Here is a 19,789-nt window from a genome sequence, read left to right on the forward strand (position 1 = left end):
TATCAACTATAACAACACGAGCACAGTACATCAGCTATAGTATCAACACCCGGTATACCAGATATAATAACGTGAAGCATGGTATCAGCTCAGGTAACACATGCCGTTTACTAATGTAGCATAGATGTCGTGGTCACGTATGCACAATGTGACAGCTCTATAAAGGTATATGTAATATTATGCCTAACGTACCTCCTATAGGAGTGCATGCGTGTTGTGAACGTTATGGGGTAAAATGACTCACGTTCAATGAGACACATAAGAGTAACAGAGTGACAGCGCTGAAACATGAAGAACGCGACCATAAGCCATGAAGACAATACAGTAAGGAACATATGCGAGTCACATTAAAGGAGGACATATGCGTGTTACACAACTAGGGAAACATATGCTTATACATTAAGTAGGAACCTGAGTAATACACTGCGTGGAACACAAGTGTGGTATACTGTGTGGGACATAAGCATAGAACACTATGTGGAAGGTAAGCACAGTATACTGTGTGAAACATATGCAAAGTACACGGTTTCTTTGAATAATGTAGCCGTGACACAGGAAACTAAGTGATGTCAGTACCCTGAATGAGATGAATGCATGTTATCCTGTATTAACCGTATGTGTGCTAAATGCAGGGAAACGTAGGCGTGTATGGCAAGGTAACATGGAATGTTGTAAGGAAACATCAGTGGGGCATATTGTGAAAGAAAGTGTGGAATATTGTGTAGTAAGGTCAGCAAAGACTATATTGACATCCTATCATACCTGACCTGCAAACATGAACGAACATAAAAGTAACACCATGAAAACAGCCTAACATAATCGACCTGTGTACCTAAGAACCGTGAGAGTAATGCTATGACAACAGCTTAAAATACTTGACCTGTATACATCAACGAAAGCCTAATGTCAAAGAGTGAAAAAACAAGACAAATGTGACAATAAAGCTATGAAACATCCACTGATGTAGCACAGGTGGACGCACAGACATAACCCACACGTGTATGTAATAATAAAGTATACAAGTTTTATGAATGGTGAAATAAAACAGTATAATGGTGTATCTACAATAAGTGACATAACTGAGGTGATGGATAACATGGTACATGTATATATTAAGGGATGTATGCATGGTGTGCATATAATGGTGAACTAAATACAGTGGTGATGTATAACAGTACAATGTATAATGACAACTTATACATGGCCTATAAATGGATGACATGCTGTCTGAGATAGTGCTCTGTCCTAGGCTACAGCATGAAAGAGAGTACTGATGCGGGGATGTAGCTGAAGAGTCTCCATCGAGGAGACAGTACAGAGAGTGGTTGTGAACATAAAACTGGATTACACCATGTCACATATAAAAGGAAAATGTACTCTTGTAAATGTAAAAACACAGTCAACACACATAACACTTAGCAGGAATATGGAGCCTGACGCTGAGAGGGTTAAAGAATAAGTATCATGAACAAAAACGTATCCCCTATCCGAAGGAGCCCATAGCACAGGAGCGTGTCACGACCCCACCATATAGCTCTATGGGAGAGCCGTTCGGCAATCTTCTGCTCTCCCATAGAGCTTTACGGAGGGGTTGTGGCACGCCCCTGTCCTGGAGAACGTGGGCTCCAAACAGAAGTTCGCGGGGGGCCCCAGCGCTCGGATCCCCACAATCTAAAACTCATCCCGTATCCTTCAGATTTTTGTACTTATCCTTTAATCCTGGAGATATTCAGAAGCCTGTGTTGCTTTGTCAGCCCAGACACATCCTCCTGCTGGAGTCAGTTATATATGTATAAGCAGCAGCTGTGACCTCCTGACCTTACAGAGACTTGCTACAAGTGAGTGTGATGTCCGGGTACAGGATATGAATCCCACAGTCCTATCAGCTTGAGTCCCTGCACGTCCCCAGGGCTCACCTGCATTGTACCCCCATAATGTAATTAGTTGTATATTGAATGTAAAGGACCTTTGATATGGTCACATGGTTGTTAGTCACACGATAATAGTTGTTACATGTTAAAGTCACATATTTTGTTACCCAGAGAGCACCAGGTGACCAGATGACCTGCATCTAGCCTATGGGCTCCTTGCTCAGCCCCCCCTTTATAACAGGGGGAGGTACTACAATCTATGTCTTCCACCACACTTTCTGCTGAGGTCAAGTCCAGTCCAGACGTCTCATAGCCAGTGTCCAGCACATCTGGAGGCCTCAAGCCACAAGTCAGTAAGTCAAGTCATCTCTATCTGCTGTCCCTATCTTCAGTCAAGTCAATTATAGTCAGCGTGGCTGTGCTAAAGTCTGTCAAAGTCACTGCAAGTTCCAGCAAGCTGCGAGGTCTCCTGTGTTACTGTTCACCTCTCTGGGATCCTGGCCTAGCTGTAAAAACTGTACCATCTGTCTACCTCAGTAAAGCTACCGTTAACCCTGACCTGGCCTTGGACTCTTATTTGCCCTGCCTAACTAGGACTAACGGGGCTACCGTTCGGGTGGTTCTTTGTTAAAACCACGCTCAGGCGTCATGAACATTTAGGGGTTAACACCTCTCATCGCACCCCTGTGGCACACCACATGAGTGATCTCTGCAGACTAAAGAATTGAGGCAAGAAAAGAGTTAACCTCAGGCTCAAATATGCTAATTATCTGGGCCAGAGCTGGAGCCCTGGAGACTGCACAGCCATATTTGTTTATAGAATGAGGGTACATACTGATCAGACAGCATTAGAAAAAACATTACCAAAAATTCTTTAAATGGGCACTATCAGATATAAAAACTTTTGATATGTTGTAAAGCATGCAAAATGTTACGCCGAGCGCTCCGGGTCCCCGCTCCTCCCCGGAGCGCTCGCTTCACTCCCTCCGCTGCAGCGCTCCGGTCACGTCCTCTGACCCGGGGCGCTGCGATCCTGCTGCCAGCCGGGATGCGATTCGCGATGCGGGTAGCGCCCGCTCGCGATGCGCACCCCGGCTCCCCTACCTGACTCGCTCCCCGTCTGTTCTGTCCCGGCGCGCGCGGCCCCGCTCCCTAGGGCGCGCGCGCGCCGGGTCTCTGCGATTTAAAGGGCCACTGCGCCGCTGATTGGCGCAGTGGTTCCAATTAGGGTTTTCACCTGTGCACTTCCCTATATTACCTCACTTCCCTTGCACTCCCTTGCCGGATCTTGTTGCCTTAGTGCCAGTGAAAGCGTTCCTTGTGTGTTCCTTGCCTGTGTTTCCAGACCTTCTGCCGTTGCCCCTGACTACGATCCTTGCTGCCTGCCCCGACCTTCTGCTACGTCCGACCTTGCTTCTGCCTACTCCCTTGTACCGCGCCTATCTTCAGCAGCCAGAGAGGTGAGCCGTTGCTAGTGGATACGACCTGGTCACTACCGCCGCAGCAAGACCATCCCGCTTTGCGGCGGGCTCTGGTGAAAACCAGTAGTGGCTTAGAACCGGTCCACTAGCACGGTCCACGCCAATCCCTCTCTGGCACAGAGGGTCCACTACCTGCCAGCCGGCATCGTGACAGTAGATCCGGCCATGGATCCCGCTGAAGTTCCTCTGCCAGTTGTCGCTGACCTCACCACGGTGGTCGCCCAGCAGTCACAACAGATAGCGCAACAAGGCCAACAGCTGTCTCAACTGACCGTTATGCTACAACAGTTGCTACCACAGCTTCAGCAGTCATCTCCTCCGCCAGCTCCTGCACCTCCTCCGCAGCGAGTGGCCGCTCCTGGGATACGCTTATCCTTGCCGGATAAATTTGATGGGGACTCTAAGTTTTGCCGTGGCTTTCTTTCCCAATGTTCCCTGCATCTGGAGATGATGTCGGACCTGTTTCCCACTGAAAGGTCTAAGGTGGCTTTCGTAGTCAGTCTTCTGTCCGGAAAAGCCCTGTCATGGGCCACACCGCTCTGGGACCGCAATGACCCCGTCACTGCCTCTGTACACTCCTTCTTCTCGGAAATCCGAAGTGTCTTTGAGGAACCTGCCCGAGCCTCTTCTGCTGAGACTGCCCTGTTGAACCTGGTCCAGGGTAATTCTTCCGTTGGCGAGTATGCCGTACAATTCCGTACACTTGCTTCAGAATTGTCCTGGAATAATGAGGCCCTCTGCGCGACCTTCAAAAAAGGCCTATCCAGCAACATTAAAGATGTTCTGGCCGCACGAGAAATTCCTGCTAATCTACATGAACTTATTCACCTAGCCACTCGCATTGACATGCGTTTTTCTGAAAGGCGTCAGGAACTCCGCCAAGATATGGACTCTGTTCGCACGAGGCGTTTCGTCTCCTCGGCTCCTCTCTCCTCTGGTCCCCTGCAATCTGTTCCTGTGCCTCCCGCCGTGGAGGCTATGCAGGTCGACCGGTCTCGCCTGACACCTCAAGAGAGGACACGACGCCGTATGGAGAACCTCTGCCTGTACTGTGCTAGTACCGAACACTTCCTGAGGGATTGTCCTATCCGTCCTCCCCGCCTGGAAAGACGTACGCTGACTCCGCACAAAGGTGAGACAGTCCTTGATGTCTACTCTGCTTCTCCACGTCTTACTGTGCCTGTGCGGATGTCTGCCTCTGCCTTCTCCTTCTCTACAGTGGCCTTCTTGGACTCTGGATCTGCAGGAAATTTTATTTTGGCCTCTCTCGTCAACAGGTTCAACATCCCAGTGACCAGTCTCGCCAGACCCCTCTACATCAATTGTGTAAATAATGAAAGATTGGACTGTACCATACGTTTCCGCACGGAGCCCCTTCTTATGAGCATCGGATCTCATCATGAGAGGATTGAACTTTTGGTCCTCCCCAATTGCACCTCGGAGATTCTCCTTGGACTTCCCTGGCTTCAACTTCATTCCCCAACCCTGGATTGGTCCACTGGGGAGATCAAGAGTTGGGGGTCCTCTTGTTCCAAGAACTGTCTAAAACCGGTTCCCAGTAACCCTTGCCGTAACTCTGTGGTTCCTCCAGTAACCGGTCTCCCTAAGGCCTATATGGACTTCGCGGATGTTTTCTGCAAAAAACAAGCTGAGACTCTACCTCCTCACAGGCCTTATGATTGCCCTATCGACCTCCTCCCGGGTACTACTCCACCCCGGGGCAGAATTTATCCTCTCTCTGCCCCAGAGACTCTTGCCATGTCCGAATACGTCCAGGAGAATCTAAAAAAGGGCTTTATCCGTAAATCCTCCTCTCCTGCCGGAGCCGGATTTTTCTTTGTGTCCAAAAAAGATGGCTCCCTACGTCCTTGCATTGACTACCGCGGTCTTAATAAAATCACGGTTAAGAACCGCTACCCCTTACCCCTCATCTCTGAACTCTTTGATCGCCTCCAAGGTGCCCACATCTTCACTAAATTGGACTTAAGAGGCGCCTATAACCTCATCCGCATCAGAGAGGGGGACGAGTGGAAAACGGCATTTAACACCAGAGATGGACACTTTGAGTATCTGGTCATGCCCTTTGGACTGTGCAATGCCCCTGCCGTCTTCCAAGACTTTGTCAATGAAATTTTTCGTGATCTGTTATACTCCTGTGTTGTGGTATATCTGGACGATATCCTAATTTTTTCTGCCAATCTAGAAGAACACCGCCAGCATGTCCGTATGGTTCTTCAGAGACTTCGTGACAACCAACTCTATGCCAAAATTGAGAAATGTCTGTTTGAATGCCAATCTCTTCCTTTTCTAGGATATTTGGTCTCTGGCCAGGGACTACAGATGGATCCAGACAAACTCTCTGCCGTCTTAAATTGGCCACGCCCCTCCGGACTCCGTGCTATCCAACGCTTTTTGGGGTTCGCCAATTATTACAGGCAGTTTATTCCACATTTTTCTACCATTGTGGCTCCTATCGTGGCTTTAACCAAGAAAAATGCTGATCCCAAGTCCTGGCCTCCTCAAGCAGAAGACTCCTTTAAACGACTCAAGTCTGCCTTTTCTTCGGCTCCCGTGCTCTCCAGACCTGACCCTTCCAAACCCTTCCTATTGGAGGTTGATGCCTCCTCAGTAGGAGCTGGAGCTGTTCTTCTACAAAAAAATCCTTCCGGGCATGCTGTCACTTGTGGTTTTTTCTCTAGGACCTTCTCTCCAGCGGAGAGGAACTACTCCATCGGGGATCGAGAGCTTCTAGCCATTAAATTAGCACTTGAGGAATGGAGGCATCTGCTGGAGGGATCAAGATTTCCTGTTATTATCTACACCGACCACAAGAACCTCTCCTACCTCCAGTCGGCCCAACGGCTGAATCCTCGCCAGGCCCGGTGGTCTCTGTTCTTTGCCCGATTTAATTTTGAGATTCACTTTCGTCCTGCCGATAAGAACATTAGGGCCGATGCTCTCTCTCGTTCCTCGGATGCCTCAGAAGTTGATCTCCCTCCGCAACACATCATTCCACCTGACTGCCTGATCTCCACTTCTCCTGCCTCCATCAGGCAGACTCCTCCAGGAAAGACCTTTGTTTCTCCACGCCAACGCCTCGGAATCCTCAAATGGGGTCACTCCTCCCATCTCGCAGGTCATGCGGGCATCAAGAAATCTGTGCAACTCATCTCCCGCTTCTATTGGTGGCCGACTCTGGAGACGGATGTTGGGGACTTTGTGCGAGCCTGCACTATCTGTGCCCGGGATAAGACTCCTCGCCAGAAACCCGCTGGTTTTCTTCATCCTCTGCCTGTCCCCGAACAGCCTTGGTCTCTGATTGGTATGGATTTTATTACTGATTTACCCCCTTCCCGTGGCAACACCGTTATTTGGGTGGTCGTTGATCGATTCTCCAAAATGGCACATTTCATCCCTCTTCCTGGTCTTCCTTCTGCGCCTCAGTTGGCTAAACAATTTTTTGTACACATTTTTCGTCTTCACGGGTTGCCTACGCAGATTGTCTCGGATAGAGGGGTCCAATTCGTGTCTAAATTCTGGAGGGCTCTCTGTAAACAACTCAAGATTAAATTAAATTTTTCCTCTGCATATCATCCCCAGTCCAATGGACAAGTAGAAAGAATTAACCAGATCCTGGGTGATTATTTGCGACATTTTGTTTCCTCCCGCCAGGATGACTGGGCAGATCTCCTTCCATGGGCCGAATTTTCGTATAACTTCAGGGTCTCTGAATCTTCCTCCAAATCCCCATTTTTCGTGGTGTACGGCCGTCACCCTCTTCCCCCCCTCCCTACCCCCTTGCCCTCTGGTCTGCCCGCTGTGGATGAAATTTCTCGTGACCTTTCCATTATATGGAGAGAGACCCAAAATTCTCTCTTACAGGCTTCTTCACGCATGAAGAGGTTCGCGGATAAGAAAAGAAGAGCTCCCCCCGTTTTTTCCCCTGGAGACAAGGTATGGCTCTCCGCTAAATATGTCCGCTTCCGTGTCCCTAGCTACAAGTTGGGACCACGCTATCTTGGTCCTTTCAAAATTTTGTGTCAAATTAATCCTGTCTCTTATAAACTTCTTCTTCCTCCTTCTCTTCGTATCCCTAATGCCTTTCACGTCTCTCTTCTCAAACCACTCATCCTCAACCGTTTTTCTCCCAAATCTGTTCCTCCCACTCCTGTTTCCGGCTCCTCGGACGTCTTCTCGGTCAAGGAAATTTTGGCTGCCAAAAAGGTCAGAGGGAAAAATTTTTTTTTAGTAGACTGGGAGGGTTGTGGTCCTGAAGAGAGATCCTGGGAACCTGAGGACAACATCCTTGACAAAAGTCTGCTCCTCAGGTTCTCAGGCTCCAAGAAGAGGGGGAGACCCAAGGGGGGGGGTACTGTTACGCCGAGCGCTCCGGGTCCCCGCTCCTCCCCGGAGCGCTCGCTTCACTCCCTCCGCTGCAGCGCTCCGGTCACGTCCTCTGACCCGGGGCGCTGCGATCCTGCTGCCAGCCGGGATGCGATTCGCGATGCGGGTAGCGCCCGCTCGCGATGCGCACCCCGGCTCCCCTACCTGACTCGCTCCCCGTCTGTTCTGTCCCGGCGCGCGCGGCCCCGCTCCCTAGGGCGCGCGCGCGCCGGGTCTCTGCGATTTAAAGGGCCACTGCGCCGCTGATTGGCGCAGTGGTTCCAATTAGGGTTTTCACCTGTGCACTTCCCTATATTACCTCACTTCCCTTGCACTCCCTTGCCGGATCTTGTTGCCTTAGTGCCAGTGAAAGCGTTCCTTGTGTGTTCCTTGCCTGTGTTTCCAGACCTTCTGCCGTTGCCCCTGACTACGATCCTTGCTGCCTGCCCCGACCTTCTGCTACGTCCGACCTTGCTTCTGCCTACTCCCTTGTACCGCGCCTATCTTCAGCAGCCAGAGAGGTGAGCCGTTGCTAGTGGATACGACCTGGTCACTACCGCCGCAGCAAGACCATCCCGCTTTGCGGCGGGCTCTGGTGAAAACCAGTAGTGGCTTAGAACCGGTCCACTAGCACGGTCCACGCCAATCCCTCTCTGGCACAGAGGGTCCACTACCTGCCAGCCGGCATCGTGACACAAAACCAATAGGTTTTGCAATTGCTTTCATAAAAAAAAAAATCAGTATTTCATACTGAAAAAGCCAGTCAAAAAACTGCCTCCCTGCCTTGGGATACATACCAGCCTGGCTGTGTCCACTCATCATCACCTACGTCATGATTGACAGGTCTGCAGATCTAAAGCTGCTGTGATCGGCTCCCTCGCTGTCTGTGTTTACTTCACAATCTCCTGTGTGAGGAGAAGGAGGAAGGGGCGGGAGTACACTGCTGCCTGTGAGCAAATGATGAAAGAAGCTGGGGACTGAAGATGGAAGCTGAATGGAGGATTTTTTTGTTTAAAAATATGTGTCCCTGCATGTATGTATATATATATATATATATATATATATATATATATATGTGTGTGTGGATATATATGTATGTGTGTAAATCTGTGTTGTCTAGGTAATGTGCATGTGTATGAATAAATATAGTCAATGTGTAGGTGTGTGTGTGTGTGTGTATCTAATACAGGGGGACTACAATCATATGCCTCCAGCTGTTGCAAAACTACAACTCCCAGCATGCCTGCACAGGCAAATGATGTGTGGGCATGCTGGGAGTTGTAGTTTTGCAACAGTAGGAGGAACACAGCCTTCAGCAACACCGCTGTAAATCTGAGTTTTAAAAATCATATGCCTCCAGCTGTTGCAAAACTACAACTCAAAGGATGTGTGATGCTGGGAGCTGTAGTTTTGCAAAAGCTGTAAGAACACAGTGTGTGTTGTGAGAAGGTGAAAGGCATGGTGGTTGATGAGCAATATGTGTCACCAAGGATCCTGGCCTTGGTGAAGTAACAGCCGGTATTTATTCAGTGTCTGTGCTGCCATGCAGTCTGACACTGTTGCTATAGTATGGCTAGAAGGCCAATCCGGGACGGCTCTTACTGGCAATGGTCAAGTGTAGGGTGGGGGCCATTCCCCACAATCCAGGCCGTTTTTTGCTGGCCTTAAAGCTAGGCTGCCTCATCAGCTGAGGGGGATTTGCTTGTTGCAGCTCACACTGCCAGAGAGAGCTGAGTGTGGAGTTCTTCCGTGAGAGTTTGGAAGCTGGTGAGCAGACTGCCTGGAGGCCTGGAAAATATTTGCTCGATCAGGTGTGGACAAACACCTAAGGGAACGCCAACTTGGAGACCAACAAGCTCCAGCAGGAGTGCACCAGACAACAGCAGGAGTTCAACAGGCAACAGAAGGAGTACAACAAGCATCAACAGGAGACCAACCAGCTGCTGTTACAGTACATAATGGCGCTACAAGCCGCAGCAACGATCTCGACCAACCCGGACGCCCGGAAGGCCGTTAGGTTGGCGATCCCCAAGATGACCCTCTCGGATGATGTCGAGACCTACCTGGTGGTCTTCGAGAAGGTGGCCACGAGGGAGAGGTTACCCCTAGACCAGTGGGCTGAGGTCATTGCCCCGTTCCTGACATCAGGGTCCCAGCAGGTGTACTTTGACTTACCCGACGACCAGGCTGCTGATTATGAAACTGTCAAGGGTGAGATCCTGGCAAGACTGGGGGTAAATGTGTGGGTCCGGGCCCAGCGGGTAAGGAAGTGGGAATATAAGCCTGCTGAGCCTGCCCGGCCGCAATATTATGACCTATTGCAACGCCTGCAGAAGTGGCTGCAGCCGGAGGTGTTGAGTCCCACTGCCAAGCTGGACCATCTCCTGGCCGATGTGTTATGGAGGGTTCTGCCTTACTCCCTCCGGAGCTGGATTGGCCAGGCATCCCCTAGCAACACACAGGGAATGGTAGACCTTGTAGAAAGGTTCAAGGCCACCGTAGAACTGCGGGAGGGGGCAGTTAAACCCAGGAGGTCCCCACCCTTGCCCAGGTGGCTGGAAAGCCCTAAAAGCCCTGCCCCGTTGCTATGTTGGGACTGTCATGAACTGGGACATGTTAGGGCTAATTGTCCCTGGCAGCAGGAACCAATGGACACTAATTATGCACTCCGGACATCCCTGTATGCCCAGAGACTGTGTGCGGCCGGTATTCCCAGGGCAGGAGACTCGGGTCACCTCTGCCAGGTGAAGGTGGGAGGTAGTGTCATGGAGACGTTGTTGGATTCAGGGAGTATGGTGACCTTAGTGAGGTCCAACCTGGTGCTGCCCATGGACTACATGGGACGACAGACTGGAGTGTTGTGTATTCACGGTGACTTAAAAGACTATACCAGCGCTCTGGTGTCAACCACAATCTGCCCTTGGACTCATAAGGTGGCCGTTGCCACAAAGTTACCACATGAACTGATAATTAAGAGAGACTTTCCAGGGTTTGTGTCCTTGTGCCCCCAGATAAGAGCTCCCCAGACCTGTGAGGCAGGGGTGTCCCCAATAGATTGGCCCTACTCAGAGGTGACTAGGGAACCCTGGGAACCTGCGTTAGAAGCAACAGCAGTCAGGGTGACCACCATTACGTTGGAAGAGAAGGAGTCATCTCCACTGAATGTAATGGTAGGAGATGTGGAGGAGCTGCCGTCAGGACCCAAGTTGGTAGACCTCAACATCTTGGGAGAAAATTTGGGTACAGCACAGCACCAGAAGCCGACATTATCTCGGGCCTGGGAAAATGTCTTAATTGTAGAAGGTGCACTACAACAACTGGGGGCCGAGACTATGTACCCCCGTTTTGTAGTCTACCAGGGGATGCTGTACCGGGTAAATCAGGTTCGGGTGAGAATGTGGAACAATTGGTGGTGCCTAAAGCATATCGGAGACTAGTGTTAGAGTTAGCCCATCAACATGTTCTAGGGGGGCACCTGGGCCAGCAGAAGACGCAGGACCGAATTTTGCTGCGCTTTTACTAGCCCAGTGTGTATAAAGAGGTCAAAAGGTATTGTGAGTCTTGCCCAACATGCCAAATAACTAGCCCCCAGCCACATTACCGTAGTCCCCTGGTTCCCCTCCCGATTATTGAGGTCTCGTTTGAATGGATCACTATGGATCTGGTAGGCCCGTTGCTGAAATCCACTAGGGGGCACCAACACCTCATGGAAGTCCTGGACTATACGACTCGGTATCCTGAGGCGCTGCCTCTGGGACATACCTCTGCCAAACTCATGGCTAAGGAGGTAATGGAGAAGTTTTCCCGAGTGGGCTTACCTAAAGAGGTATTGACTGATCATGGCACCCTGTTTATGTCAAAAGAAATGAAAGAGCTCAGTAAGTTACTGCAGGTAAAACAGCTACGGACCTCCGTGTATCACCCGCAGACGAATGGCCTGGTAGAAAGGTTTAACCAAACATTAAAAAATATGTTGAAGCGGGTGGTGGCTAAAGATGGAAAGAATTGGGATCTTTTGCTGCCCTATCTCATGTTCGCAGTGCGAGAAGTGCCCCAAAGGCCTCTACTGGGTTCTCGCCCTTTGATCTGCTGTATGGCTGACATCCCCGTGGTCTGTTAGACATAGCCAAAGAGGCCTGGGAACAACAGCCCACGCCGTACAAAAGTGTAGTTGAGTATGTCACTCAGTTTCAAGAACGGATTGAAACAGTATTGCCCTTGGTTAGGGAACATATGGAGGCAGCTCAGCGAGCCCAGAGCAGAGTATATAACCGCCAGGCACTGGTTCGGAATTTTAACCCGGGGGATCGGGTTTTGGTTCTGGTACCAATGGTCGACAGTAAGTTTCTGGCTAGATGGCAAGGTCCCTACGAAGTGATAAAAAAGGTAGGGGAGGTGACGTACAGGGTACAATAGCCCCGGTGGAGGAAGCCAGAGCAAGTGTGGATGACAGCCCTGGCCAGGTTTGTTAGGGGTGGAGTTTCCCGTCCCTCAGCCTGGTGCAAGGAAAGCAGTTTTCACAGTGAAAATTGCTGACAGCCTTTCTTCGGCACAGACTCAGGAGGCCAGGGAGTTCGTCAGAAGTAACACCGATGTGTTCTCAGACCTTCCTGGTCGTACTTCTGTCATCCCCCATGATATTGTCACTGAACCCCAGGTTAAAATACGGTTGAAACCATACCGGGTACCTGAGTCGCGGCGACAAGCCATCTCGGAAGAAGTACAGCAGATGTTAAAATTGGATGTCATCGAGGAGTCAAAGAGTGAGTGGGCAAGTCCGATAGTCTTAATACCAAGGCAAGACGGTACGTTGCGGTTCTGTAACGATTTCCACAAACTTAATGAGGTGTCCAAGTTTGATGCATATCCCATGCCCGAGTTGATGAGCTTATTGAAAGGCTAGGACAGGCTTGGTATTTTTCTGTTTTGGACCTCACAAAAGGGTACTGGCAGGTACCCTTGATGGAGGCTGCCAAAGAGAAAACAGCCTTTGTCACACCAGAAGGTTTATTTCAGTACAAGGTGTTACCCTTTGGTTTACATGGCGCTCATGCTACATTTCAAAGGCTAATGGATACTGCACTTTTTCATGTAATTTTTCATTTTCACACCCCACTGTTCCAAAGATCTGTCAAACGCCAGTCGGGTGTAAATACTTACTGCACCCCTTATTAAATTCTGTGAGGGGTGTTGTTTCCAAAATGAGGTCACATGTGGGGGGTCCACTGTTCTGGCACCATGGGGGGCTTTGTAAACGCACTTCCATTCCAATCAAATTCTCTCTCCAAAAGCTCAATGGCGCTCCTCCTCTTCTGAGCATTGAAGTTCACCCGCAGAGCACTTTACATCCACATATGGGGTATTTCCATACTCAGAAGAAATGGTGTTACAAATTTTGAGGGTCATTTTCTCCTATTACCCCTTGTAAAAATCAAAAATTTTATTCATTTGCACATCCGACTTTGATGAAAAGTCGTCAAACACCTGTGGAGTGTTAAGGCTTGCTGTACCCTTTGTTGCATTCCTTGAGGGGTGTTTTTTTTCTGTTCTGGCACCATAGGGGTTTCCTAAATGCGACATGCCCCCCAAAAACCATTTCAGCAAAATTTGCTTTCCAAAAGCCAAATGTGACTCCTTCTCTACTGAGTATCGTAGTGTGCCAGCAGAGCACTTGACGTCCACATATGAGGTACTTCCTTATTCAAGAGAAATTGGGTTACAAATTTTTGGGGGATTTCTCTTCATTTACCCCTTGTAAAAATTCCAAATATGACTCTACAAGAACATGCGAGTGTAAAAGATGAAGATTTTGAATTTTCCCCTTCACTTTGCTGCCATTCCTGTGAAACACCTTAAAGGGGTACTCCGCTCCTAGACATCTTATCGCCTATCCAAAGGATAGGGGATAAGATGTCAGATCGCCGCAGTCCCGCTGTTGGGGACCCCTGGGATCACCGCTGCGGCACCCCGCTGTCATTACTACACAGAGCGAGTTCGCTCTGCACGTAATGACGGGCATACAGGGGCCTGAGCATCGTTACGTCACGGCTCCGCCCCCGTGATTTGAGTCTATGGGAGGGGGCATGGCGGTCGTCACGCCCCTGCCATAGACTTGCATTAAGGGGGCGGACCGTCATGTCACGAAGTGGCGGAGCCATGACGTCACACTGTTCCGTCCCCTGTATCGCCCGTCATTACGCACAGAGCGAACTCGCTCTGTGCAGTAATGATAGCGGGGTGCCGCAGCGGCGATCCTGGGGCTCCCCAGCAGCGGGACCACGGCGATCTGACATCTTATCCGATATTCCTTTGGATAGGGCATAAGATGTCTAGGGGCGGAGTACCCCTTTAAGGGTTAACAAACTTTCTGAATGTAATTTTGAATACTTTGAGGGGTGGTCATTAATGGGGTCATTTATGATGTATTTCTCACAGAAAGGTACCTCAAATCCACTTGAAACTTAACTGGTCCCTGAAAAATTCAGATTTTGAAATTGCTGCTATACTTTGAAGCCCTCTAATGTCACATAAAGTAGACACATTGTATTTGTGAATCAATATATACTTTATTTGGAATATCCATTTTCCTTACAAGCAGAGAGTTTCAAAGTTAGAAAAATGCAAAATTTTCAAAATTTCATGAAATTTGGGGATTTTTCACCAAGAAATTATGCAAGTAACGGCAAAATTTTACCACTATGTTAAAGTAGAATGTGTCATGAAAAAACAATCTCAGAATCAGAATGAAAGGTAAAAGCATCCCAGAGTTATTAATATATAAAGTGACAGTGGTCAGATTTTCAAAAAAAAAAAAGGGATCCCCCCCCCTTAAGGTGAAAATAAGCTGCGTCCTTAAGTGGTGAATATTTTTTATATTTGTAATAGTTATAATGTTAGTTTCTACTGGTTAGAACAATGAATTGCAGTATTGTTTTTTTTATTTTTATGTTTTTATTGTAACAGGACAAAGGACACACATACAGCTCTTCAAAAGATGTGGATTTTCAATGGAGTGCAATAGAGCTGGGACCATCACTAGTGCCCAGAAGAGCATATCCAAAAACACCACCTGCTGTCATTCTGACCACTGTATTTCTCCAATGCCAACCTGTAAGTATATACATTTTCTGAAAATGTACATTTCCCAGCTCCCAGCTTGTCGCTCTGCTTCCAACTTACCAGACAGACTGGTCTCTTCAGTGATGCCCAGCTCAGCCAATCATTGGCAAAGGAGGGACACCGGCTGTGGGCAGAGATCTATTCTAGTCTCTCCACTGCCTAGTGGGAATAGATATTGTTTCCTTTTTTCTTGCTGTTTATTGTAGTTTTATGGACATTACTTGTAGATACAACCTGGTTTCTCCTGCTCTGACTTGCTTGTAAAAAAACCATATCCCCTTTTAAAACATAACATTTACTCTTAAAACCCTTAACCCCTAAAGGAACCAGGGTGTTCCTGTACACCTGTGGGAATATTGTTCCCCGCCACGTGCCAGGCGGGGACCGGACCGGGATGACTGCTGATATCTATCAGCAGACATGCTGTGCAAATGCCCAGGGGACTCCTGCGACCCCCCCATGTCGGCGATCACTGCAAATCTGCAGCGATTCCGGGTCATACGGGTCTCCGGTGACCAGGAAAGTAAGGGGGATTGGGAGTGTCCAAGACACCCACGATCCCCCCCTGAAGGGATAGGATTGAGGTGGCAGGGGTGTCACCCCTCCTATCCCTGCTATTGGTCGGTCAGAAGCGACCGACCAATAGCAGATCGGGGTGGGGGGGTTAAAGTTCGGTTCCCCCTGTTTGGCCCACCTAACCGGGCAGAACGGGGAAACGAGGCGACAAACAGCGGCGGCAGCGGGCGGCGATGACGTGCGGCTGGCTCCCTGGTGCATACTACGGAAGCCGGTGAATTGCCTAGCAACATCTGGAGGGCTACAGTTTGGAGACCACTATACAGTGGTCTCTAAACTGTAGCCCTCCAGATGTTGCAAAACTACAACTCCCAGCATGCCCACACAGCACAACCAAAGGATATTTTGCAAAAGCTGTAAGCACACAGTGTGTGTTTGTGTGTGTATAGCATAAAACCAGAAAGGAAAGGGTTACAGATGCTCACTCCTGAGACCAGTGACTGAGGAGAGTGAGGGAAGGGGAGGAGGGGGAGTGGTTATCACCTGAGGAGAAGAAAGGGACCCCCCCCCCCTGCTTCTGGTCGACAACATTAAGTTAATTCAGAAATAAAGCTAATTCTGAGAGAAATATAGGTCATAGACACATAAAAATGTACATGATCTGACAACTTCATTGTACCAAATACTCTGTATCAACAAAAATCTCATGTTGTTCAACTCTCTTTACCCTTCTCTGTCCACTATTTGGTCCCAAAGCACTCACCCTAAAAAGGGCGACCTTGCAGGCTCACCCTGGTATGCCCTAGTAACTTGTTTTATCTAAAGGACTTTTTTTTAAAACATAGTATCAACAGGGAGGTCAAGTTGTTCAACTATCTTTACCCTTCTCTCCCCGTTGTTCTGTCCCTTAAAGGACATGTGGAACATAGCCTAACTGGTAGGTTACTAGTAGGCCCTTGTGAAGCTACCCAGATAAAACATACAGAAAAAATATATATTAATTATTGTTTTATTCTGTATATATTTTCTTGTGTATATATTTTATTTTCTTGTGTATTATTTTATTGAGTATGTATTCCGGGATTTTTACAGGGGCTGTAAAGTTAGTGTTGTATAAGTAGCCTCAGTTGCCCAGTTGGGGGGTGCGATTTAGGGGGAAATCAATTAATTAGGTAGGGACAGTGAGTTGGGAGCGCAGAAATTTTTGTTGTTTTTTATTGCCCTTTTTAATATCACCGACAGTTACATTCCCAGCAGTTTAAAAGGGAGCAGTTCTCAGGTGTGTCTAGTTGTAAATGTTTGTAAAGCAAAGTAATATGGGTGATAAATTGTAGAATATTCAAATTATTTTGAGCTACTAAGCAAAGGTGGCAGGAACCCTTGAAACACATCTAGCCTGGTCTGTTTATCCCTACTTGTCAAGAGGCATGACCAACTCAGCTCATGATCCCGGCCATATTTGCCGCTCCAAACACTCCAGAACATTAATGGCTTAATAATGCTTCAGATCATACAGATTGAACACTCCAACACATCAAGACCACAAGGACACCAACAATGTATCTCCCCTAGCTCACTTGGCCTGCCATTGGTCAGTGACTGCACGATCAGCTGAGCGGGAAGAAGCGCTACATAGAAGACCAGCGATCAAGAAGCAGGCATATTCATAAACCAAAATAAATCCATATAAGCAAAGTTTAACAATCTGATTATTTCTATTGTTTAATGATTTAGTTACCAACCCCATAGATGGGTCCACATCAGAAGTCCAAGTCCACGTCAGATTTTTGGTCACATCTCATATCAGAAAAAAATATTAAAAAGTGATCATAGAGTCCTATCTAAACAAAACTGATTAAAACTAAAGATCGTGGCACATGCAAGAGCTCTTATACATCCCTGTATACAGAAAAATAAAAAGTTATATGGGTCAGAATAGGGCAATTTTAAGTATACTCATTTTGTTTAAAAAAAAAAAGCAGGATAATACAAAAACTACATTGGTTATCGTTTTAATTGCATTGACCTATAGAATAAAGATAATAAAATGCACTGCGTTAAAAACAAAACCCCCCAAAAGTAGCAAACTTGCTGTTTTCTTAAACTGGGTGTTGTTTTATTAGTGACCCACAGAATAAAGAGAGCGTGTCATTTTACCATGTGGTAAACGCCCCAAAATTATTATTTTCTTTTTAATTTACCCCCACAAATAATTCTTTAGGGTAGTGCCGGTCATTTTACTGTAAAACTAAAGGTGTCATTACAAAGTACAACTGGTCGGGCAAAAAACAAGGCCTCATATGGCTTTGTGGATGGAAAAAAGTAAGGAGGAAAAAATAAAAATGCAAAAATAAAAAGACTGTGTCCTCAAGGGGTTGAGCAAAACATGTCACCTATCTCCTAAAATAAAGTGGTTGGTGAAACTGCTTGGATGTATGTAAACTCGTATATTTGATACAAAAACACAAAAATAAAATAACTTGTCAGGAAAAAAAACTAAATATTATTATCATTGCTCCCTGTGTTCAGTGTGAACAGGAAAAAATATATAGATGGAAATATAAAAGAGTTATGGCGCTTGAAAGGCGAGGAGAAAAAAAAGAAAGAAAAAATGAAAATTGTCTGTATCCTAAGGGGATTAATAGCTTATTTGATAAACATGGCTTAGGCTGTAATTATTATGTATTTTTTATTTCTAGTGCCCTCAGAAAACAATGAAACCAATGGACTCATCTGTGAATCCTGTTATCTTAAAGAATACGGTAGCTGCTCTGGTAAAGATCACATCGCTTGTACCGGGAACGCAACACAATGTATTTATTACACAGAGAGAGTGAAAGATGGTAATAGACAAGTGATTCTATTGTTTATTTTCTGTACACGATGAAATCTATGTATAACTATATGCTGTAGCACAGAGCTACAAGGACTGTGCCTCCAAACAGGATCCAATAATAATATGTTCTAAGGTCATGTTCACACGTCCAGAATTTCCGTGCGGAATTCTGCATTAGAATTCCGCAGAAGATTCCGGAGCAGCAGAGTCCCATTGTATTTAATGGGATTCTGCTGCGCTGTGCACACAGAATTTCCGCACCAGATGTTTCTGGCATAGAAATTCCAATTTCTGTGACCGCAGGAAAAATGAACCTGTCTTTCTGCGGACTCATAGCTCGGAATGTGTAGCAGTCTATGAGATGGCGCATTCCCGTGCAGTCCTAGCCCGCAATCTCTGAAATTTTCCGCTCTGAGATTTTCAGTGCGGACATTCCTGCAGTGTGAACATAGCCTTAGATTGCGCTTGCTGTATGTGAATGAACTTGTGCTCACATGTAAAAGCTATAGGCCACATGATTTTGCCAGAAACATCAGAAAAATACTGTGACCACTGCCACAAAATGTGGGAGTTGGTTTATCTGCTTGTGGCTTCTGCAATGTTAAAATGAAACCTCAGAGCTTTAATATCTGTTAAGTGTAAAGCTTAATGAAATGCAGATATTGTTACAGTGTATTAGCGCTTGTCTTGTACACACACCTTTTAGTTATACATGTTTTTTAGCGTCTGGATGTGAATTAATTCACTGACAGCTGAAACTATTTTGAAGGTCTCCTCTTTTTCTTTGAGATTCCAGGAAGGTAGACAGGTATGATTAAAAAATGAGATAAAAGTTGACCTGTCCACAGGGAAACCGGGGTGTAAATGAATTGGAACTGAGCTGCAGACCCACACCCAACCTGGAGACAGACAGGGAGGAGTTTTTGATAGAAAGTAGCTGTGTTTTTCTATTCCTGGATAACCCCTTTAATGAAGCTCCCCCAATGGCATTGGACAATGAGATCCCATGAAGAAGATCTGTCTGTGTTTGGGTGCAGATGTAATTTAAAGCTTCTGGGCGTCAATGTTACACCTGTAGCAGAGCCCTGAAGCCCCATGAGACAATTACTGTATAATACTGGAGTCTTCTTATATGGAAGATGGGCATCTAGTTGCCGTCAAGCATCAGGGGCTGGGTACAATTGCTTCCTCTGCACCCCCAATATCATTACCTCTGTATGGGTGGATGTGGCAAAACCTCTGATCACAATGTAAACCTGTCTCTTACTAACTAGAATTATTCTTATTTGTTTATCCACAGGGAATTTTACAAGCAGAGAAGTCTTACATGGTTGCACCCACCCCAGTTTATGTGAAAATGAAGATATAACGGTGACCTATGATGATAAAATCATACAGGAAAATAAACTATGTAGAATTCCATCAAAAAGTAGCAAACATCTTCCAAACATCCTATGTGCAATTGTCTTGTTTGTGATGTGGTCAAAGTTAATGTAGAATATGTAGTTTAAGAGTACCTGTCATTTGGGAAAACTTTTGACATGTCCTAACGACATATCAGCCGAGGTCTGCGTTCTGCCCAC

At 47.1% G+C, this 19,789-nt stretch overlaps 2 protein-coding genes across 15 annotated transcripts in view; one reads left to right on the forward strand and one right to left on the reverse strand.

The window, feature by feature from the left end:
- Positions 1-19,789, reverse strand: part of LOC130294604 (mucin-2-like) — a 264,132-nt gene that overhangs the window by 229,955 nt on the left and 14,388 nt on the right. The window lies entirely within an intron of this gene.
- Positions 12,465-19,703, forward strand: LOC130294311 (phospholipase A2 inhibitor and Ly6/PLAUR domain-containing protein-like). Its single transcript, XM_056543926.1, has 4 exons — positions 12,465-12,540; positions 14,699-14,845; positions 18,070-18,213; positions 19,507-19,703. Exons 1-4 carry the CDS (start codon positions 12,465-12,467, stop codon positions 19,701-19,703), a joined length of 564 nt encoding a protein of 187 aa, XP_056399901.1.

Source organism: Hyla sarda, chromosome 10, assembly GCF_029499605.1.
Source record: "Hyla sarda isolate aHylSar1 chromosome 10, aHylSar1.hap1, whole genome shotgun sequence".
Classification (NCBI taxonomy): Eukaryota; Metazoa; Chordata; class Amphibia; order Anura; family Hylidae; genus Hyla; species Hyla sarda.

What these genes read in the sequence shown, in the direction of transcription:
- LOC130294311 (XM_056543926.1), top strand. Translation starts at nt 12,465, where the DNA reads ATGTTAAAATTGGATGTCATCGAGGAGTCAAAGAGTGAGTGGGCAAGT. An exon ending in CTTAATACCAAGGCAAGACG is followed by an intron (nt 12,541 to 14,698) that starts GTACGTTGCGGT and finishes TTATTGTAACAG; the next exon opens with GACAAAGGACACACATACAG. An exon ending in TATTTCTCCAATGCCAACCT is followed by an intron (nt 14,846 to 18,069) that starts GTAAGTATATAC and finishes TTTTATTTCTAG; the next exon opens with TGCCCTCAGAAAACAATGAA.